Below are 20,378 nucleotides of genomic sequence, written 5' to 3'. Positions count from 1 at the left end.
GCAGAGATTTATGATGAATGTACACCCACCCCACCAGTGAAGCCGCGGCAACGTATCTCACTCTCAACAGAGCAGATCAGATTAGAGCTTTCTTCCTGGGGTGCAAATTACCACCTCGTTTTCTTGCCAGTATCTTTGATCATTTTCTCATAAGTGATGAATAAACCACACATATTCTGACATAGTATCCCCCCCAGTCAAATAGAGGCTATTCATTTCGCATTAGCCAATAATTTATTTGACAGGTAAGGTGAATATTGTGCTTAAAAAAAAAAAAAAAACATTGCAAGTTAAGTTTACAGAATAGAAATGTGTGTATACAGTAGGCTACACCACACCTTAGTTTACAAGCGATGACATTCAGGAGGTTATTCCCATGGATCTACGTGTGTGTGTGTGCGTGCGTGTGTGTGTGTGAGAGAGAGAGAGTGTGTGGAGGAGGGTAAGAGGGGAGAGAGGGGGCAGGTACCAGACCTTGAGCCCCTCCTCCACAGAGCCACGGTGCGCCTCTGTAATCCAATGGAAACAGGTGGGTTCCCCGGACTCCTCCAATCACGCCCTCCCTCCACGGGGGGGGGGGGGACAGGAGGCAGGACCGGACCAACTTCCACACTCACCACAGGAAAAGTCGGGAAAACACATCTGTCCCCCGCATGTCGCTGTTTTCTGCCGGCCTGCGCGTGTTTTGTTTTGTTTTTTAAAGCTGCCACGGGAAAACCTTAACGGCGCCGCAGTCCGCCGGAGCGCTGGTGAAGGAGTTGCCGCCACTTGGCCGCTGTCGAGGGCGGCGTCGGTAGCCGTGCAGTGCCGGGACGGTTTCGCTCTGAAGGAGAACATGTACTGACCGGATTGGGAACTGTGTTTTCTCCTTTTTTTTTTTTTTTTTTTTCTCTTTTCTCGGATTACTACCCTGTTGAAACCGACCCGGTTTGTTTTCCCGTTGTTACTCTCTTGGTTCCTCCGGTAGCGTGGAGTAGTAAATACTTAAAAAAAAAAAAAAATGCCTGGAAAAACCAAGTACAACCTCGTTGATGATGGACATGATCTGAGGATCCCGTTGCACAACGAGGAAGCTTTCCAGCATGGGATCAACTTCGAGGCGAAGGTGAATTATTCACCAGCAACTTTCAAAACGCAGCGGAGCTAAGTCGTTGACGTCCCGATTCAAATTTAACGTCCGCTCTCGAGCGCCTGCCCGTCGTTAGCCAAGCCCGGGTGCCAGAGACGTTTCACGTGAACGCTTTGCCACCACGTCCGGCTAATTTACGCGAAACTGGTGCAAGCTAACCGAAATAACGTTAGGCGACTTTCTTTTTTTCTTTTTTTTTTCTTTTCTTCTTCTTCTTCTTCTTCTTCTTCTTTTTAAATTTTTTTGAGACCGAAATCTAATCCTCGGGGAGATTTAGCTAGCAAGTGAAGTGAGCTGATGGCTAGTTGGGGAAATTGAAACTGCGCTGAGTCAATCATTACCCGACGTGGGGTAATGATTGAACTGTTTCAGTACATAAAACAAAACAAAAAAATCCACCCAACTAGCGTTACAGTTTGTTTGATGTGTCGTACCTGTGTCACACACACACACACACACACACATATAAATATATATAAACATATATATATATAGATATAGATATATTACTTTTCTGTCAACAGTATATCGGCAGTCTGGATGTGGCGCGGCCGAGCAGCCGAGTGGAGATCGTGGCCGCGATGAGAAGGATAAGGGTGAGTGGAGGAAAGCTTGACGAAGCTCCATTTAAAATCCCGCACTTTGTCATATCCCAGGTTATCGGCCAACGGGTAAGCCTGGTAGAACATGGCCCTGAGGGGTTTCGGGATGCACCGTAGCCCGCCCACGTACATTCGGCACATGTAGGACTGACTAAAGAGAAACTTGTCGTGGCCGGTCCACTGTCCAAACCCCGGTGGAGCTAATTTTGATGGAAGACTGTGGGAAGACGAGCTGAGCGTGTGAACTGAAACCTGACTGAGGCACTTGTGATTCGAGTTGTATTTCCAATGCCGAATTTAAGAGAAAACCGCAATTGCAAAAGCGACATGTTGGTTTTTGGTAGAGAAACTTGCTCAGTTGAATTGTGAAATATATATTGTTTTATACCAAAAGCATTAGTTGATGGTTTCAGTGCTTGGTGGCCTTTCCCAACGAAGCCACGGAGAATAATGGCATGAGATGTCGCCAAGCTGAAGCATAAACTTAGCTGACAACACAAACTACAGTGTTGTCGTTTAGACAGAGATGGTGGGAGTGCTAGAATGAAAGCACCTTGGAATTGCAATGCGCAGACTTTGTTCTGTCTCCGACTCGGGGTTGCCTGGCAGGAGGTTTGGTCTCCCATGTGCTCCGTCACTGTTTTGAACTTTCCTTTGAAGCGACGCGCTGGAGTGTGATGACTCTCCTTCTCTCTCCCTCTCTCCGCTATGTAAACCTAAGATTTACGGCCTTTTCAGCCCCAGAAAGTGGACCCAATCAGTGCGTCTGCCAGCTCGGCAGCAGTTGGCTTAGCAACCTAATATAGGTTGGGCCAGTGGTGGAGAGGTATTTCAGGATTATGGTGATGAACTGGTAGGTGTGCTGTGCGTTTTAATGGATGATCCCACTGCAACCACACGCACAAGAACACGCACATGGCCGCCCAGGCGACACCAGTACGCGTTTTATTTGTGTTTCATCACCTAGTGATTGTAAAGGAATTTTGAGAGGGAAACGTACGGGGAAACAGCAGGGTGAAAATACAGGCTTTAAGGAACAAATGCACTCAGTCAGTCAGAATCAGTTCACTTTCCCTGACATTTTATTTATTTATTTATTTATTATTTTCCCCTGACTGTAGGTATGCAAAGCCAGTGGCTGGTGTGGTGAAATCTGTATCTGCGTGTTGTCATGTACTGAAGATCATTCCATCAGGACACTCACTCTCAGATACGTGTGTGTGTGTATGCACAGCCGAGCAAAAGGTGCAAAATGTTCTTATTGCCCCTTTCATAGATGTGACCCGCTCCTATAAAAGTGGACCTCCCAGTGTGCTGCCATGGCAGCTGCTGTTGTTGGCAGGAAAATGGGCTTTGGTTTGGCTCCTCCAGTGTGAAAATGGTTTGACACTGGCTTGACAACACAGTCGAGAGAAACCACAGGTATCTAACTTGGAAGGGCGGTCACACTGGAAAGCAGGGGGACTACTGGAGTAGCTCTGAAGGCATTTGTTTTACTTGGGCAGCAAGTAAGCCAAACCAATCTAAACTGATTGTTGCCTTAAGAAAAGAAGAGAAAATAAAACCTTATGGTGCGCACTAGCACGTTTCGGCAAATTTGAATCGGATATCATGCTTTGTTTTTTTTTTTAAATTCCGATTACGAATCTGGTTCTGCTTATGGATTGTGAACACCTTTTGAATCCTCGCTGAGAAAAAAAAGAAAACAATCTCTATCTCGCTGTACACAATATGGATGCTCAATGGTTTACACTTGAATTGGACACACAAAATTTGCTCTTCAGTAGCAGTAGGGACATTGAAATTTCCCCATTCTTACACTGTACTGTAGTACCGCCATGCATTTGGTTTGTTGCCATTTGAGTTGGATGTGTAACCAAAAAATGTGAACCAATATCATGGTGTTGACTTAAACAGGACAAAAGAGTCTTTATTTTAGAGCAATTATTGGTTTAATTCCCCAAACTGCTTGATGTTTTTACTGTGGAGCGGCTACAGAAATCGCTGGGGTATTTGCTGACAAAGCACGGCAGAGGCACAAATCAGAGGCTTCTACTTCCATCTGTTGAGTGAACAAGCGTATACAGGTACATCAAAACAATGGCCGTATAGACTGCATTACACATACAGAGAGAAAAACATGGGAGTTTCTCCATACAGAGTTTTTTATTTAATCTGTGATGGTCAATAGAAAGACTATAAAGCTTTTCCACACCACAGCACACCAGCTATGTCATTACAAGAACAGGATCAGAAAAGGCATAAATCCATTTAGTCATGTAGTCTTGCAGAAACTTCGTTGCTTAAAATACATTTCACCCTGACACCGCTACTGGTTTCATCGAGCACAGTCTTTGCTAATCAAGTGCAGGCAAGTGCAGACTCATCTAGTTTCTAGTTTACGCTTTCATATAACTTTCGATTCCGAGGAGTTTCTGAAAGAAAGTTTTGTAAAATGATGCCCCCCCCCCATAGTGTCTGGTCCTTTTCCAAGATTTCTATCAGCTCCTCTCTCTTCGGAGCCATGCTGGTTGCCAGGCAGCCGGTTGATGTATGGTATCATTGTTCGTTCTGTGCATGAGTCACCTGTACGCCGATGGCTGATAACAACCTAATGACATGGCTAAGCAGGAAATAGCCACCTACAGTGAAGTTATACGCACAGCACTGCAGGATCTCATGTGGTTTTGTTGTTCTCATATGTACGCAGTCGCACGCTGATTCATACACACACTTTGTGTTGTGGTTGTTTATTACTGTTCCCAGAAACGAACGAGGAAGAGTCTGTTTTGTTTTTTTGTGATTATTTGATGAATCCATGAATGATTTAGTCTGTAAAATGTAGGAATGGTAAAAAATGCAAATCACATTACTTAGAGGAATAGTTGAGGCTGAAACAAGCAATGGGTGATATTTTTTTGCTTAATAAATGACTTAAGAGTTGAATTGATTAACAAAATTTTTGATTAATGATCTGTCCACAACCTAATGATCAATTGTAAAGTTCGTTTATTATATATATAGTTATTATGTTTATTATTATCGTCATCTGGTTAAGTCTGGTAGCAGCTTATCAGGTTAAAAGGAGCGGAGACCTTTACAGTGAATTAAAGAGATGAATTTCTCATTAATCTGCCTTTGTTGGGATTAATTGACGGTAGGAAGATTCTGCAGCATGGGATGAGAAGATTAGATGTGTCTGAGGAGACATCTGTGGAGACGGAATGAGCACGGCAGCGACGCAGGAGTGGGAAAGAAATGCTTTGTTCGTCTCCCCAGCTGCCAGGCTGAACAAGGTGGACCGGGACCTTTGTGTGTCCACCGGGCAGACAAACATCTTTTTAACATCAATTAACCGGTGATAAGAAAACACAGTTGAGGTTCATTAGTCTGAATTTCAGCGTACATTTTAATGTCCCATGATCCTCTCTCGCTTTTCGTGAGTTGTTATGTGTGGTTGGCTCTGGAGTGAGTAAATGTACAGAAGGCCGTCTGATCATGCCAGTATCAGTTAACATAATGATGCATCATTGTGGAATGATAACATGAACGGTGTCTTGGAAGATAGTTTCTCCGCGGGTAAGTGGTAGCTGTGATCTGTACATTGCTGACCGGCATGTTGTGTTCCTGGGATTGCCATATAACACTTGCATCCAATTTATAATTATGGCTCTAGTGATGTATGCTTATCTAGCCCCAGGGCCTAATTTCACCCACGCAACACACGTACAACAATATATGTCATTTTATATCAGGATTAGCGCTGCAGCTAACTGTTATTTTCATTACTGATTAATGTGCCAACTACTTTCCTGATTAACTAATTACTTGTTTTATCTATAAATGTCAAAAATATAGTGAATAGTGTTGATCAAATAATTGATTAATCAAGTCATTGTTTCAGGTCTAATCACAATATTATATATCTTGAAATTTTAAATTTTGTGGAAATTCCATTGATAAAAATTAATAGATAAACTACAGCCTTGACTGATATCTGTTTTTTTTTTTTGGCAAATCCAATGAAATAAATATCTGACAAATCAGGGTATTTTGTCATGTAAAAACTCTGCATTAATCCATTTCCAAAATTCATAATTGTGAGCACTTAATTTTTTTTTGTCAAACTACTGATTAAACACTGAGAATTTTTTGTTTTGCAAGAAAATTGTGAAATTTCAAATATTTGAGTGTAAGTGAAATCAGTGAACAGCGACGTAATTCATCCATCTTTCCAAAATGTCCCTGCAGGGATCAGTACTGTGTCACGTTATCATGAACAAGCTATGACAAATGTGGTGGGGCAGCACTCCTACCTACGCTAAGCTGAATGGCTCAGTGAAGTAGTTGTATGGTCGTTAGTGCCTTTGACTTAGACTTTGCATATTATCATCGATCTGCTGCGTATAGACAGGAAAATACACTCATGCAGTATTTACGATGTAGCAGTGGCTGTGCTTACCTAAAAACCGCCTCAGCATATTTCCTATGACGCCCTTGCCCCAACTTGGTCTGGAATTTATACTGGCATCCTTATTTGTAAGTCCTCAGAAGGAGGTTTTAATATAAAACTAGTGGGTGATAGGTGAGAATGAGAGAGAGAGTCATAAAAATGAGGAAAAAACAGAAGAAAAGACGAACAGTAAATGAGGTAGAAAGTTGATGATCACGATAAAGTTTTCAATAATGAAAATGTCAGCTGGAGTGTTGTTTATTTTGCCCACTGTTTCACATTTTTCCTTTTTAATTAGTGGCATTGAAGCTAACCTGCCTCAGTTTGATTGACGTTAACAAGATACAGAAGCTCGTCATCTGTCCAATTAATCCACTCGGATTAAGAAATGTGCTTTTCAGCAGAGATGGCTTGCTTTAAGAGAGACCTCAAACACCCACTCTCTTTCATCAGTTATCAGCACACAGTTGGGTCATACTCTGCAGCCTCAGTGGCTGTGTAATTATTCACCACAGCTAGGATATTGAAAATTACTTGAATACATTCTCATAGTGAAAACTCTGGGGGAGTTTTTTATTTTAATTTTTATATATTTATTTATTGAAATCATGGAAATCACCTGTGGTGTGATCCTGTTTTCGAAAGTACAGACATGGAAAGTTGGACAAAAACTTATTCACTCTAAAACTCAACGAAAAGTGGTTTCATCCATTTAAAAAAAAAGATACTGCTGGAAAAGTGTCTTTATAGAACCAGCATTTACTGTGAAATGTATCCATAGCCACAAATCATGCGGCCAAAAAACCGAATGGGAACACAGCCAACCTCAGTTTATTAAGAGCTTTGCAAACTTGGCTGCCATTCTCAATACATGCTTGTGTACAGAGTCCCCTCTCACCACAGCAACAGTGGAGTAGCAGCTCAGTGTGTTAAACACTGCTGAGTAACAAACACGGCTGAATCACTCTCTGAAGAGTAACGCAGCAGACATAACACCGTCAGGTCAGGTCAGAGGAAGCACACTCACGAGCCTCTTACGCTGCTGCTTCTCTGTACCTGTCAACTGCCTCAAATGCACTTACTGTTTTACCGACTCATGTTAGAAACCATGAGGTGAAGTGTCTTCAGGTACAGAAGTGAAAAGCTCAATAAACCGAGTTTTTTTTTCAGTTGCATACATTTTTTTCCCCCCGCTCTTGACTAATGCAGCTCCCTGCCATTTCCTGCCAATGAAGGTGCCCTTCACTTACAACTAGAGAGGTTATCCAGTCACTGAATTAAATCCAGTTCATAAAGCCATCTAGCAGTGGTACTGGGTTCCTATTTGTCATTGGGTGCCTAAAGTTGCTCTGAATAAGTGGGTCTCCATGTAGATTTTGAACTGAAAAGGGTAACGGTGTCATTGGGTGAATTTTTCTCATCAGGATGAAGCTGGAGGAATATTGATACGGAAATTGTTTGACCGCTTAATCAAAATAGTTTGCTCCCATAAAGTCATGAATGATTTACAGATCCTTGATATTAGCCTTGTAAGTGTGTGTCCAGCTCGAGCTAACTTCAGCAGCACGCAGATGAGTTTTTCCTCACACCTCCCCCCTGATGGTGTCTAACTGAGCCATTAGCACTACTTTTCACAACTTGTAAAAGCTTTGAGAGTTTTTTGTTTACCCTAATGTGGCAATGGGCTACTCCGATCATCAGTGTAGTCACTTGAAAACTGTCTTAACAGCTTTCTCACTCATTAAATATGTGGCGTTTTCTGTGTGAGAGCCTGTGCTTGTTTTTCCTGATGCTTAATATTTTGTTTCATATCATATGCCGTGTTTTTTCTGATGTTAGCAGATGGCTCTCTTAATTTCAGGTCAGATGGTGTGCCACCTTTATTCAACCTTTACTGAACGGATTGAACAAAAAACATGCAAAATCAATAAGCTACTGTAAAATTATATAACTTATTAAGATTCTAGAGAAGTCGTGATCACTCCTTTGCTTTGTAACCAAACCCTCAACAACATAGCAACTAGAGCTGAAACCGCTGATCAACTAATCTGTTTTGAATCATTTGCAAACTGAACATTTTTTGGATATTGGGTTTTGGACAGTTGATTGGATTAAAAACAACATTTGAAGATGTCACCTTTGGGCTCTGGGAAACTGTGACAGACATTTTCTTTTATAGACCAAACAACTGATTGATGAATTGGAGAAAAAAATTATGCAAATTAGAGCTTGGCGTGCTTTCTGTGAAAACAGTAAGCAAAGTGCTGTTGGTGTAGGAGGAAAGGGTCACCTCGCCTGGGGTATGTTTTCGAGAGAGCCTCAAATCCAGGCTCAATGATGCATTTATAGGGTTGGAGAGGATGAAAAAAATAGATCAAAGGGCATTATATCACTCATGTATGACTTTCACTGGCAAACGGATGAAATGAAGTCATTTATAGATGGAAGAATGAAAAAATACAGAAATACATTTTTAAAAACTAGTCTAAGTCTTCGTTTCTGGGCTTATTGTTTACCGTATTGTTAAAAGTTAGAAGCCTAACTTTTTCTCTCCTAAATAGGCTGTGTAGTGGTTTCTCCTTTGGTGACAGGTGTTGTGATCTCGCTGTCCTCTGAATGACACACAAGTAATTACCTCATAATGCTGTCGCTATAACCGCAATATTGCAATACTCCGCCACTGACAGACAACCGCAGGGGATGGCAAGCAACAAATGCTACGTTAGCGTTTTTCCTTTTTTGTTTTTCATGGGCGAGGCCCTTCTTGTTTTACACTTCAACGCTTGTTTATTAAATGTTGACCCCTCGGGTCGCCCCAGTCGCCGATCACTGGAAAAGCACTCGTCTGATACTTTCGTCATTATATCTGGAACAGATTTATGTACTTACTTATTTTAAAAACTGTCCTGCAGCACACCCTTTTTCTGTGGCAACGACCCGTCATTTGCGATTATTATCCTTCCAGGGCTTTGTAGTCCAACATGAAAACTGGAGTTATTTTTGGATATTTCCAAAAAAATTTATGAAATCGATAAATCAGTGTTTTTTTTCCTTATTCATCTATTATTTACAGTAAAAACAACTGTTACTGTGTTCTGATGAATGAAATTGATGGCAGCCATATTGACTATCTGTACTAATCATAAACTGTGTTATTGAGCTGTGCGTAAAGAGCTGAGCCAATGAGAGTAACAAAATAACAGATTGCTGATTTACAAGCATGATGGAGCAGTCGATACTGTGTCCCTAGCATTTAGAAAATCTAGCGCAGCAGGAACTCACCTTTCAGAGACGAAATAATCTGTAAAGATAGTAATCTGAACGCCGTGATGCGGGGCTCTGCTTTATCCTGGACAGAAACCGCTTTGCAGCATGGTACCATTGAAAAAACAAGCGTAAAATAAACAAATATTTAAACATATAAACATTTTTCAGACACGGATGAACACTAGGGACTTATTGGAAATCCTGTAGTCTCCGGCACATCAGCACATGAAGGGGCCTGCTTGTCTAACACCTCTGCATAATATGGAAATGTTTTTTTTTTTCTTTCAGTAAGTAAAAACATTTTCAAAAATAAATTCAGTGTTGTTGATGCTTGGGTTTGTCTGGGAGAAGATGCTCTCAAATTCGTGTTCCTGAAGAATATTTTGTTTGTCCCCATCCTTGTTGTATTGAAGTATGTAAATATTTTTGCCAGAATTTTTTTTTTTTTTTTTTTTTTTAATGGATGAATATCTTTGAAGAATATTTTAAAGTATCTCTTTGTGTTCTTCAAGCCCTTTCTCTTTTCTGTCCCGAGCTCAGAGGTAAAGTTCAGAGGCCCATTTTTCAACTTAAGGTCACAGTTGAAAGGCCAAAAAGTTAACTAATAACGACCTATGCATGGTCGATTACCTTCCCTCCTGTTACTCCTCAACTTCTGATTTTCTGCACGAGGGTGGTAGGATTGGTGGATCATTTCAGCGTGATTCGTATTTGCGTAGATCACATAAAGGGTTTTATTCCGCACTTGCTTGATCTCATGTTTATCTACACAGCTGCCACTTTCTCCTGTACCTCCCGGCTGTCAGTGAAGTGGTTGGGAGGCTGCCCCTAAATCCTACGTAAGCCGAGTGTATATAAAAAGTGGCTAATTCTTAACTAGCTTTATTGTTCAGCAGATAGGAAATGGGTTGGTGAGCCTCTGACTGTTGAGAGATGACACGTATACAGCCTGACAGAGTGTGAGTCAAAGTGGAAACTGTCAAACCCTTAAAAACCCGTGTCAGTTATAGCTACTTATTCATTTTCTGCACATTACAAGATGCAAATTGAAATCATTTATAGGTATGCAAGTATGCAAGGTTTAATTAAAGGTTTAAAGGAGCTCAATTGTAAACTAAATGGGACTCACTCAATAATTCAACAGTGGCAGTAGGTTGAGCACAGTAGCCCAGACAGCCTTGACACCAGCCACGTCTTCTACCTTGACCTGGAGGATCCAGAGGTCTTCTCAGACCAAATTGGACATCAGTGACCTCTAAGCTGTGTTCTCGGTCTGCACTGGGGTCTCCTCCCAGTTGAAACTGCCTGGAAAATCTAAAGATCAATGTGTCCAGTAGGCATCATAATGAGATGCCCAAACCAACTTGATTGTTTCCTTCTAACATGAAGGAGCATTGGTGGTACACCAAGGTCCTCCTGGATGTTTGATCTCTGCACTCTGTCCCTTAAGGGTCCAGACTTTGATCTCATTCTTTCAGTCACTACCAAGAGCTCTTGACCATAGGTGAGGCCTGGAACGTAGGTCGACCTGTCCATTGGGAGCTTCATCTTCAGGCTCAGTTTGTTCATCATCACAATAATGATATTGCCACCGTTGTCTTTAACATGCTTATCATACACTATGCTAACTGTACGTCCGTCAGACTGAAACAGAAAGTATAAACAAAGTGGCAGTTCAGTCTGAATACCAGGCTACACTTATCCTTTGTCAAAGATTTGTGTGTATGTGTGTGCTCTGTCTAGACAATCCATTCCCTTTTGTTACTTGCATATACGCACATCTCCTGCCTGGTTTCCCCAGTGAAGCTCAGGACTGTAAATCAGCCATCAATAAATTTTGTTCCTGACCCCTCTGCCTCTCTGTCCCACAGCCTAAACTTTTTCTCTTTCTCATATTTCTCCTTTCCCTCCAATCCCACCTTCTTTCACCCTTGCTTCTATTTTTTCATTTTCACCCCTCTAGGTATCGTTCGTTTGGGCCGGGGCGTCTTTCCCCCCAATGCTGTCCTTTTCCTTGAGTAATCTGTTAAACCTATCACACTGTCCAGGCCTTCATCAGAAACTTTGGCTGATTCACAGGTTCTTTTCTCAGAAAACAGCGGGGCCTTTGTCAGCCCCGGCTTTAACTAATGGCGACACGGGCTTAATTCGATCCCTCCCCTGTTATAATTAACGTCCGCTGTCCCCCCGAAATATATCTCATCCCGCAGAATTTTTATTAACATGTTAACTCCGGGAACATTAAATAACCCACAGATAAATACCCAAGAACCAGGGCCTTCCATTTACTCCTGGTTGTAGGATGAGGGATTGTGCTTCTGATAATATCGCTTGAGAAAAGAAATCACTTTTATACTATAAATTAAAAATGTAGATAGACATAAATAAATGACAGTAAATTTCATAAACTTTTAGGATGTTTTAGCTTTAACAACAGCATTTTTAGAGCGGATCTTGTATGTGTATGAAAGATGCACGGTATATTTGCTGCTGGTTTAGTTAGGGAATTAATCCTGATCCAGTGAAGTTGAGTGTTTATGCATGATGAAGATATCCTCCTGTTTGAGGAGAGCACACACACCACCCTCCTCAGCCTCCAAGCTGGCAATGACAAACTAGGCAAACAGCCTCACATTGAGTTGTCAGCAGTATTAACAGCCCTCCAATTACATCTTTACCTCCTCATCCCTCCCACCATCTTTTTTTAAATTTTTGCTTGTATTGTAACACACTGTTCACGACCCACTGCTTCACTTGCTCATCTTCTTTGTCTGACAAGATAATGTAATAGCACACAGATGCAACACGAATTAAAATCTTATTCTCACCCCACACAGCATCACACAAGCATCGCTCCACACACCACCTGACTCTCCACCCCTCTCCTGTAAATGTCTGCAGTAAATTGGGGAATGAGTCTAAGTTGTGCCCTGAGCCAGGAGGCGAGACAGTGGTGATCTAGGAGAGCTGGAGCGGGTTGTTAGAGCGCTGAGTCGGTTGTAACTTTGCCCTGCAGCATCAACATGGGAAGGTGCTGTGGGAAAGATGCTTTGGCTGGCAGCGAGGAGAGCTTTCAGAGGTAGAGGAAAGGTCAACTTCAGAGGAACATCAGTGTGTTGTCCATCAGCTGTCAAAAGTAAATTACATGCTTTTACATCAATAAATTGGGTTTGGCTCAAGGTTTATTTTGCTAAAAGTGTCAGTCCTCAGTGCCTTTTCACAGAGAGGCAAATTTCTCGGGAGAAACACTTTTTAACTTCATGGCAGAGTTCAGTTCCCTCGCCTAGGTTGGATTTTTGGTAAAAAATGTGAGGTGAAAAAAGTGGACAAGAGTGCAACTTTTGCAGAGATGCAGCATAGATCACCTGTCAAACTGTAGTGGGCACCCGAGGAGTGATAATGACTTTTGGTTTACTCTTGTGAGACTTCTAACATCTTAATTGCACCTTGTGTTTAGCAGGACCCTAGAGAGTAGTGGCCCAGCTGATTTCTGCCGCTTTGTAATTTCGTTTTACCTCTTAAATGTCAGATATGAGCCAGTCAGTGTCGTGCACTTTTTACATGGGGATGATGATATGATGAGGGTTTATTCCTGACTGCAGTCAGTAAATATACGGAATGGGATTTAATCTTCCTGAGACTTGCCTCAGCCTGCTGAGGGTGGAGAGTTGTAGTGTCCAGTCCTCTTTTAGATTATCCATCATAACAATCTGAATACTGTTTAGAATGATACTTCAGATTTGGAGATTTTTGGCACAAGGTTTTAGCTATCAGCAGTTTAATCCCATTTTTCTACCAGAGTCAGTGTGTCAGAAAATTAATTGACAACATTTTAATAGTGGATAATCATATAAGTCATACTGTATCAAACAAAAACATCACATATTTTCTATTTCAGACTTGTCAAATGTTAAGATTTGCTGTTTTTCTCTGTTTTATATCATTGTAAATTGAATTTCTTTGGGTTACAAATTTTGGCTTAGACCACACCATTTTGAGATTTTTACTAAATAATAATCAGTTAACTGAAACAGTGATGAATGAATAATACAAATAATCATCAGTACTAACTCAACCACTGTGTGGTGTGTCCAATAACTGTCCCCTTGACCTTCTGGCTTTGGTTAGAATTAAGAGGTGCAGACTCTGGCTCTTCTGCAGTTCTTTGGCACGTTTGCCGATTATGAAAATATAGACTAAGAAGGCAAGATTGAGATTGAGATTACAGTGAAGTTTTGTCATCTCCAGCAACACTTCTACAGGATTACAAACCGCTCACCGACAGACCACACACACGCGATTGATCCTACAGCCAGCTTTTCAGCCTCAGTGCTCCCCTCCACTTTCATTGGTCCCTTTATTATCTGCACAGCATCCAGTTTACAGTCGAAAGTGGACTGTTTGTGATCCCCTTCAGGAACAAGTGGAGAATCGAGACTTCCAGAGATGCTCAACAAGAAATTTCTCCCTCTGGTTGCTTTTTCTACTCTACCTCCTCCTCTTCAACATCCTCTCATCCTTTCCTCTTATCTTTTTCTTTCCTTACCTCTCTGGATTTCTCATCCCATCGTCGTCTTCTCCTGCTGCCTCATACTCACCTCATCTTTTAGCTTTCTCTCTCCACCTCCACTCCCTTTATCTTTTCTACCTCCTCTTTCACCCGACCCCCCCCCTTTTCTCCTTCTCTTCATTCCCTCTGTTCCCCCTCCCCCTTTACTCCTCCCCTTTGTATTTTTCCCTCTCCTCTTCATTCTCTTTTAGCTTTTCATTCCTCCCCTCCATATTTTCATCTTGCCACTTTTCTTTCTCTTCATTATGCTCCTCTGCCGCCGCTTCTCCTCCCTCCCCCTCAGTGTAGTTTCAGTCATTGTTGGAGAGCTTGCCTTCCCTGCACACTGCCTGCATACTTTGCATGGTTTTCATAGCACAGCTCTCAGCGAGAGTGTCTCTTGCCCTCTATACACACAGAGCATGTGCGCATTTACATCTTATCTCAAGGTGCTCCAAACAGTTAATTGACACGTTAAAGCAATGGCTAGCCTAAACTCTATTTAAATGTACCAGTGGATAGTAATAATAGGTTGGGTATAAATGAATGAACTTGCTTCCAGAAGTTACTAGATGTAATGGTGACAACAACAGCCAAGAACTGAAGATGTTTGGTTTAGAGTGTTTTAAAAAGAGAAAATCAAAATGTGTCACCCAATCTTCTGTCCACTAATTGTTTCAGCAATAGTAATAGCAGTCTAGTCATAAATACTGAGAATCAACCCATTTGACTTCAGAGAAGTATGGGCAGTTTGTTTCTCTTATTTATAAACAGAGCTCTGTTTAAAAAACAAAACAAAACAATATTTTTTAATTTTTAAAGGCTGTAACAAAAAATTATGATCAAACTTTCCCACCTATGTTGATCATGTTATATAATTGGTGAAAACGAATGCGTTTCACATGCTTTTATCAGAAAGTCATGAAGTCCTAACTTCTTAACTAAAAATACTGTTTTATCATAAATCATCAATTAAATCTATTCTTTGTTGGTAAAAGTATGAGGATGTTTTTGTTAAAGGGATGGATGATCCAAAGCTGGTAATTTACTTATTATTATAACTATTTATTATTATTGTTATTTACCATTTCACATGTAAATAAAAACATAGACCAAATTTAGCAAGTTTGCAGACCTGAGAACTGGTTCTTAAAAAACTCAGAAATGAAACTTAGTCTGAAACTAAAATGAATGTGGACTTCATTATCTCTTAGATGTTCAAAAAGCTGGGCTGAATAAAGATGACCTCTTTCACTAAATCACTGAAGGCTGAGCAGGGCATTGTGAGCGGCGAAAGGATGATAAACTGTAATTAAATATCGGAACTTCTAGCCACAGTGCAGTTGTTTGTCCTCAGAGCAATTGGATTATGCTGCATGATGTTTTTGGAGTCATTTCACGGGGAGGCTCTTGCTGTCTCTTTGAAACTGGTTTCCAGCTATGCTTGTTTTGTGGTTGTTCTCGGTAACTGATTGTAGATAATTAGTGAAGTTTTGCTTTGGAGTGAACTGTTCCTTTTAAAGTCACCTCTGACTGAGTTGAGGCCTGTCTTCTTCTTTGTTATATTGGAGCTTTGGTGGAGAAATGCCTGAAAAACATACAAAAAGCTAAAGTTTGCATTCACCACTTACAGATTTAGACCTGTTTATCCTGTACGCTCACAGATTTGGATATATGAACACACACACACTCGGTGGCACAACGCTGAGTGGAAATGTTATGCACTCATCTGCCACTCCCAGGCTGACCTTGGGGCTGGCTTCATCTATCAGCCACGGGGCCTCCACATTATCTTGCCACTGCAACCATCCCTCTTCCTATCTCCGCTCTGCGGCTGCGTCTCAATCCTGCAGTCGGCACTCCTGTCCTTATCTGCTTCCCTCTACTGTATCTTAATGCTGCCAGCAGCCTATCAAAATACTTCTCCTAGCCTTGGTTGTATTTTGGTGCTCCCAGTTCTCAACCCGTCTTTTCCACTGCTCCAACTAACCTCCCCTTGAATCCTTTGCATTTCCTGTAGTCAAATTCAGGTCTGCCAAATGGCTATCCCCACTTCCATTAATCCCCTTTAAAATGTGGCAGACATTGTAGAGCTAAACATCGTTTCCATGGGAAGTTCCCATACAGCCAGGGCAAAAGAATAATATTAAATGCTATACAGCTGTCTTGAATTCTTTACTCATTCTGTTCCTTTGAGGGTTTCCTCCTCTGGCTGTAACTGTTGCCACATGGGCTGTAATATTTTTTATGCACAAAAAAAAAAAATTTGACAAGCCAAGGAGAGTATCAGACCACATCCGCCTAGCATTGCTTCAAATGATACCCCTGACTCTTAGATCAGCACAGATGAAACAGAGTGAAGGAAATGGGATGATAGGGAGGTTACAGAGATTGCTGGTTTTCCAGAGTGTGTGTGACTGTGTGTATTTGTGTGTGTGGGCTGCAAGGATGAAATGATGTTGCCCTCCAATATGGTTTTAATGAAACCTTTTCCCCTCCATAGACATTTTCATTAAAGCTGCAGGCTGCTGCCGTCTGCCCTGATTTACCAACAGCCACTGTATGAATAAACTCCTCCTCAGAAACCCCCCAACCCACAAACACTCTTTATTCCATTATTTTTTTTTTTTCTGTCTTTCGTTTTAATTCGGTTTTGTGCTCTGTCTCTTGATTATGTCTCTCTCTTGTTGTTTGTTTCTTTCTGCCCTTATTTCTCCATCCCTTGCTGGCCCTCCAGCTAACATCCCTTGTTTTTGTCTGTTTCAACCATCTAAGTGGCAGCAACAATTGGCAGTTTATCAGCAACAATACAAACATGAAGCCTCTTCTGTAAAAATCAAAAGTTTTTACATTTAGCATATTGAGACGATCAAATGTTTTGAAAACATCTAATATATGACTTTTGTAAAACATTTAATTCATAATTTAAGTTGTTATCAAATTGAATTTATAATGATATATACCAACATATAGAGGTAACTACAGTTAGTTACCTAAGTATTTGGATGGTGACCCGATTTTTCATAATCGCAATGGATTTGACACAAAGCCATCAAGATGTGATTGAAGTGTAGACTTTCAGCTTTAATTCAAGGGGTTTAAAAAAAACATTAAATTAACCTTTTAGGAATTTCAGTCATTTTTATACATAGCCCTTAATTTTTAGAGGATCAAAAGTAGTTGGTCAATCAGTTTCATGGCCGGGTGTGGCCTGTTCCCTTGTTATTTAATGATAACTTAAGATGATAAAAGGTCTGGAGTTATTTTCATGTGTTGAATTTGCATTTGATAGCTGTTCGTGGGAACTACCAATATAAGGTCCAAAGAGGCGTTGATGCAAGTGAAGGAGGCCATCATTAGACTGAAAAAAAAACAACAACAAACCTGTCGGGAAGATGGCAGAAACGTTAGGAGTGGTCAAATCAACAATATGGTACATTCTTAAAATGAAAGAATGTAAAAGGCCTGGAAGACCACGGAACACAACTAAAATGGATGATTGCAGAATTCTCTCCTTAGTGAAGAAAATCCCTTCACAACATCTAGACAGGTCGAGAGAGGAGGTCTGAGGGGTCTCGATCCCTTTGTAATGTACAAGTAAATCAGAGAAGTATTTAGACCGAGGACCATTTTGTACTTTATAGACAAGTAATAGGATTTTAAAATCTATCCTTTGACACACAGGAAGCCAGTGCAGTGATTTATGGACCGGTGTAATGTGCTCCACTTTCTTGGTATTAGTGAGGACTCTGGCAGCAGCATTCTAGATAAGCTGCAGCTGTCTGGTTGAATTTTTGCTAAGACCAGTAAAGACACCATTATAATAGTCTAGCCTGCTGGAAATAAATGCATGAGCAAGGTTTTCTGCATCTTGTTTAGACAGAAATCCTTTTAATTCTTGCCATGTTTTTGAGGTGGTGGTAGGCTGATTTTGTAATTGTCTCAATGTGGCTGTTGAAATTTAGGTCAGAGTCAATAAATACACCAAGGTTTCTGGCCTGATTTGTAGATTTTAGTGTCATGGATTCAAGGTGAGCATTGACTTTTAATCTTTCTTCTTTTTTGGGGAGAAGAAAATGTATTTCAGTTTTTGCAGAGACAACTTTGATGTTCATGGGGGCAATGGCATCAATAACATACGCAAGAACTGAAACTTTTTAAAAGATCAATGACAGGAACTGAAGGCAGGGTTCGAAAGTTCTTTAGCACTGCCTAATTTGATTATCAATATGAATATTAAAATCGCCAACTATAACAAGACAGCTAAATCAATATACATGGCAGACAGTAGTTTAGCAAAGTCATCAAAAAAGTTTTCACTATATTTTGGGAAGGTGTAGAAGGTTACTAATATTGCTCGACATGAGGATCTCAAACGAAGCGCAACATATTGAAAAGAGCCAAACTTACGTATTGTTTCTGTTGGGTCCTTGACTGGGACAAAGACATCCTCTGAATGCTTTGGGCGATGTGGAGCAGAATACACCTGGCATTAACATGTGTCTGGGGTGGTCTGAACACAAGTGGACAAGCGAGACACGGCTGTTTACACCTGTGAGAATCATGCGTCTCCAAAGTGCCTATTTGACAACTTCTGTTTTGGATTTTGTTACTTCCTACGCCACCTCTGTCCTCGTAAATGGCCTGGTTACCATAGGAGTCATCTGGTTTTATTTGGAGTGAATTTTCTGACCAAATGGAGATATAATGTATCAATTGCACTGCAACCACGTACATCTCTGGTCCTCACCATTTTTTTTGAGCACCGGCACGGTGTGCTGTCACCAAAACAACCACCACATCCTGCATTGATGACACATATTCCTGTTAAGTCCATGTCAGGGAATCATCAGGGTGCATTAGCGTTTACACTACAAAAGATACATGGTCAAATGTGCCCAAGACTTCCTCTGTAAGTGGTTTGAAAGTGGTTTGAGTGATCAGATCACAATGCGTCTTGGTTGGTTGTTTATACTTGTATTTAGCGCTGTCCAGATGTGATCAGATCACCCTACATACATGATAATGCCAGGTGCAAACGAGGTCAGAGGGTCAGGTGAGGGGGGAAGAGATAAAGGCTCTCTGTCTGTGTGGGCTGTCCTTCGCGCTTACCCTTACATTCTTATTTGGGTATGGCCCAAGGGCATGATGTAGGTTGGCACTGAGCAGTCTGGATCCAGGGATGTTTGGATGAACTCCATCAGGTTTAAGTTCTTTACATTTCCTTTCCCTACAGTTGGAATGGGGCCTGAGATGAATACATGTTGCAATTGACAGTCACTCAGTTTCTCCAGTAGTGGGGAAAAGTCTTTTTTCAGGATCCCAGAGCCAGTTTTCCTTCGTAGAATGTCAAAAGAACCAGCAAAGATAATAATTGTCATATTAATTGGGTGTGATGAGAGGATAACTGGTGGTAGAAAGGCTGGAAAAACAAAAGTAAAGGCTCAAAGCGAAGTGGAGAGAAACATTAAGTCAGTCTCTCAACTTTTAAATCTTGCTCTGTCTTTTCCTCCCTATCCATATTATTCCTGCAATCAGCTTGCATTAGCTGATTCTGGTGGTCTCCAATAGGGGAGATGGCATGGAGCATTATAACACGCAAGCTCGTTCTAAAAGGTCTCTAAACATTTTTTCTGTTTTTCAGGTTCAAAATTTGTCTTAAATTTCATTTTAACGACCTTTAAAACATCTGAAACTTGGGGAGACCCTGACCTTTTGCCTGTTTGTTCTCTGATGTATGTCTGTTTTACAGTGAAACCACAATTAGAAAAGTGATCAATCCACATTTGTCAATCCTGTTTGTTCAGCAGTTTGAGGCAGCACATCTTTCGTATAGCTCTACCCAACAAGCTACTGTAAAGTTTGGAGATGAGCCCAGTTTTCACATACCTACAGTTTCCACCTCTCTTCTTTTCAACACTTCTCTGTTTCTCAGTGTTGGCGAAGAGTTGGAACATGCAGTTTGAAGGATCCTGAAAGTCCAATTAGAGTTTTGTCCTCACTATGGTGGTTCAGCCTGATCTCTGTCCATCCAGCTGTGGACTGTGTTCCCCCTTTTCCCCCAGATTTGTCTAGTTGTTGTGCTGTAGTTGTCAGAATGATTTGTATTTTTTTGAAGTCAACTTTTTTTTCCTGCTGGTTCACCTTGTCTCTAGGAGAATCACCCACAGTTCTAGCTTAATGATTAAGAGTGACACGTGGAATGTGTGTTGGGCAAAAGCCAGGGACTCATGACAGCCTTAAATTATGGCATCAGATATGCATCAGAAAATCATGGAAACCTTTCAGGGCACAGGTCCACATGGAGTAAATTTATTGATCAGCATCTTCAGTCTCTGTTGTGTAAAGATGAGGACGTGAGCTGCAGAATATTACAGA

At 41.1% G+C, this 20,378-nt stretch overlaps 1 protein-coding gene across 2 annotated transcripts in view; it reads left to right on the top strand.

Annotated features, from left to right (window-relative positions):
* The first annotated feature begins 628 nt into the window (after positions 1 to 628).
* Positions 629 to 20,378, top strand: part of LOC120790887 (carboxyl-terminal PDZ ligand of neuronal nitric oxide synthase protein-like) — a 167,278-nt gene continuing 147,528 nt past the window's right edge. Inside the window, exons 1-2 of one of the 2 annotated variants that reach the window (XM_040128856.1) lie at positions 629 to 837; positions 1,654 to 1,725. In XM_040128856.1, coding sequence (XP_039984790.1) covers positions 1,711 to 1,725 — 15 coding nt within the window. In that variant the 5' untranslated portion in view covers positions 629 to 837; positions 1,654 to 1,710. The other variant, XM_040128855.1, reaches the window with a different exon arrangement.

Source organism: Xiphias gladius, chromosome 6, assembly GCF_016859285.1.
Source record: "Xiphias gladius isolate SHS-SW01 ecotype Sanya breed wild chromosome 6, ASM1685928v1, whole genome shotgun sequence".
In the NCBI taxonomy this organism is placed as follows: domain Eukaryota; kingdom Metazoa; phylum Chordata; class Actinopteri; order Istiophoriformes; family Xiphiidae; genus Xiphias; species Xiphias gladius.
Note: the sequence above shows the minus strand (reverse complement) of the source record. Positions and strands in the feature narration are given on the sequence as shown.